Source organism: Spinacia oleracea, chromosome 3 (genome assembly GCF_020520425.1).
Source record: "Spinacia oleracea cultivar Varoflay chromosome 3, BTI_SOV_V1, whole genome shotgun sequence".
Classification (NCBI taxonomy): domain Eukaryota; kingdom Viridiplantae; phylum Streptophyta; class Magnoliopsida; order Caryophyllales; family Amaranthaceae; genus Spinacia; species Spinacia oleracea.
In genome coordinates, this window is record NC_079489.1 from 6800593 (window position 1) to 6803904 (window position 3312).

Genomic DNA, 3312 nt, shown 5'->3' on the forward strand with positions numbered 1-3312 from the left:
TTATCCGTTTATTTTTCATTGTCACTTTTAGATTTTAGATGTAACTTTCACTTAGATAACTTAAGTTATTGCACTAAAATTTTGTTCACTATACTTAATCCAGTACAAAAAAGAAAAAGATGATGTACTCCTCCGTAATAAAATAAAATAAAATATTTTTTTCTTTTTAAGTGAATGAGCTACAAGGTATATACAAACTACAATCATACACAAGATTTCAATATTTATACTATATATTAAAAGGCGTTTCAAACTAATTTTATGCGACACGTGGCGCAGTTTGTGTAAGGTTCGAACACTCATCCTTGTGTTTAAACAATAAAGCCTTTACCACTAAGACATGACATGTTTATGCTATCGATCATTGCAAAAATAAAAATAAATAAAAATAAATGTTATAAATGTAGTAATTCGTGGTATCGCCCAGCCCCAACTAGTTAACCATTAAACCAATGCCATTAAACCAAGACTTATGTATTTTGTAATCGTTATAGCCACACATCACATGGAATATTACGGGAGGTAGAAATCAACCCCACACAATAATTTTTATCCCTTCCTTTAATTTATCCGGATCAAATCCCACACAATTTATTCCCTCCCATAAAAATTGGGATTAATTTTATTATTTTACTTAATTTCCTTTTTCCTCACTATTCTTTCTCTTTTAATTTACTCTAGAAACAACACCAATCTTCCCTGCCACTCTGGCAATACCGAGTAAAAGTCAATTATACCACCAAGTCACCAACTCTCCCAAGTCCTTTTATTCCCCCTTAAGATTACCTTTTATTTTTTTTAAAAAAAATAATAAACTTGGTGTGCAATTTAAGAAACCTCGCTTTCTACAATATTTAAAAAAAATATAAAAAAATATTTTTAATATTTTAATTAAAAAAATTAAAAAGAATTCCTTTTCCTAGTCCTAAAAGGCCAAAAACTCTCCTCCCCACTATAAATACACAACCACATAAGTCTTCTAAGCCTTCATCCCAACCAAAAATCAATATATGTAAGTTTTTGTACAAACTATCATGAGCAACATCCCTACTTCTTTAATCAATTCCTCTCTTACTCTTTTCCTTCTTTCTATTTCTTCTTCCGATCCTTGGCCTTTTTCTATCTTCTTATAACACAAAAACCTCAAAAACCAAACACAAAAACCTCAAAAACCAAACCTTTTTGATTTTTTTAAGGTTAGAAATTTGTTAACAATGGGTAGTGGTGAAAGACAACACATGAACTTCCACCTCCACCTCTCCAATCTCCTCCACCATCACCACCACGGCCACCACCACCATCGCGGCGGAGACAACAACAACAAGGGTGGTGTACCAAAAGGGTGCATGGCGGTTCTAGTAGGGCATGAAGGAGAAGGGAAACTAGAAAGGTTTGTGATTCCAATTGTGTACATTAATCACCCTCTATTCATGAAACTTCTTAAAGAAGCTGAGGAAGAGTATGGATTTGACCAAAAGGGCCCTATCACTATTCCATGCCACGTGGAGCAATTCCGTAACGTTCAAGACGTGATTGATCGTGAGAACCACCGTATGATGAACCCTCATCACCATCATCATCACCATCATCATCATCATCACAACAATTTCTTGTGCTTCAAGGCTTGATTGATTTTTCTTCTTATTATTGGAGGAGGTGGTGATTATTTTTACTTTTTTTTTATTATTATTATTAATATTGGGTGATTGTGATTTGTGAAGATCTTGGAGAATTTGGAAGTTTATCAAGATGTAAATTTTAGTTTCTTGATTTGTTTTCCTTTTTTGTGGGAATTTTTATCTTTTGGTGAGATGAAATTCAAGTGATTAATTGTAGTTGACAATGATGAAAATTTGGTAATTGATGATATTATATGATACTAGTATGGACTTTTGTGATTTAATTTTTATTAATTTATTGTCTAATTCTAATTCTACAAATTATATTTGTCAAGTAATGCCGATTATTACCTTTTGGTATTTGGTAGCGAGACTAGTTCCTTTTGGTATTGAGCAAATCTGGAAAAATCACTGTCCATCAGAGATTTCTCCGTATGTACTTATGGACACTTTGTCCCTTGATTAATGAACTAGCTCGACTCCCCTTTCAAAAAAAAAAAAATGCCGATTATTATCTTTAATCTAATATCGCGAGACATTACAAATACACTCTTTGGGTTTTTGAAAAAAAGAAATTGGTAGTGAAAAAAAAGTTTTTGGTTTTGGATTGTGAGATGGTTGCAACAATATTTGATATGATGTCGTAGATACCGTTAATCGTCAAAGAAAATTGGAGAAAGAGTTCTAGAATATAATATTTGTGTATGTGAACACAAAGAGGGGATTGCTTGTAATTTATTGCAACACCAAAACAGAGAATATATTAAAGTGTTTGTGAATTTTTTTATACAAAGTAATAATGCAATTATATTTTCTTTATTTGATAATTTTTTATGCATATTTTTATAGTATTAAAGAGGTTGTTTTTTTTTTTATGGGGATATAAAAGAGGTGTCTTGGCTTGTGTGGTTACATAAGAATAAGTACAAAGGAGTTCCACACAAAAAATCTAATTCCCTTTCAAAAAAAACTAAAAAATAAAAAGTAAATAAAATTCCCAAAATTAATGGAAAAGTTGGGTGGTGTTTGGTTGGCAAGGGGTAGATTTAATTCCAAATAGTTGGGTGTGGGGTTGTGACTGTTGGCTTGTAGTTTGGGACAAATAACACCAATCTATACCATAATTTGTCCATTGTCTCTTTGGATTAGTATTCTTAATTACAATGGACCCAAACATATTGGGTCACTTTGGTTTAGATTGCCTTAATTAGAGGTTAATTTGATTAAAATTTGGAACATGTTTGAAACATCATAAAGCTAGCTTTGGAAAAATAGTCTTTAATTATGTTCCTCACATTTAATGGCCATAACCAAAAGAAAATGCAATCATTTTTAATACCCATGTGAGATGGGCATCATTGTAATTTGTAAAGTTCAACCCGCATTTATAGGAATATAATTGAAATTATTATTTTTATTTTGATTTCATATGAGTAATAATGATTAGTTTGTCACTAATTTAAACTTTGATATGGATTAGTGGAGAAGAAATTAAAGTAGAATTAGATTCATAATAGTATAAACTATCATGTTTTAGATAATTGTACCTCTATCCTAAATGGTCATCATATTGTCTAAAATTGTCACCATTAAGGGTATAGGATAGCATCAATTATTTATCTTAAGAGACACACAAAACAAGATTAACAATGTATTAAGACTCTATTATGTTAGACTTATTTTGACTTATTTC

General features: G+C 31.1%; 1 protein-coding gene across 1 annotated transcript; it reads left to right on the forward strand.

Annotated features, from left to right (window-relative positions):
• Positions 1-978: 978 nt before the first annotated feature.
• On the forward strand, positions 979-1903 carry LOC130469330 (auxin-responsive protein SAUR32). The gene has a single exon (XM_056838496.1). It carries the CDS (start codon positions 1215-1217, stop codon positions 1626-1628), a length of 414 nt encoding a protein of 137 aa, XP_056694474.1. The 5' UTR covers positions 979-1214; the 3' UTR covers positions 1629-1903.
• The last annotated feature ends 1409 nt before the right edge of the window (positions 1904-3312 follow it).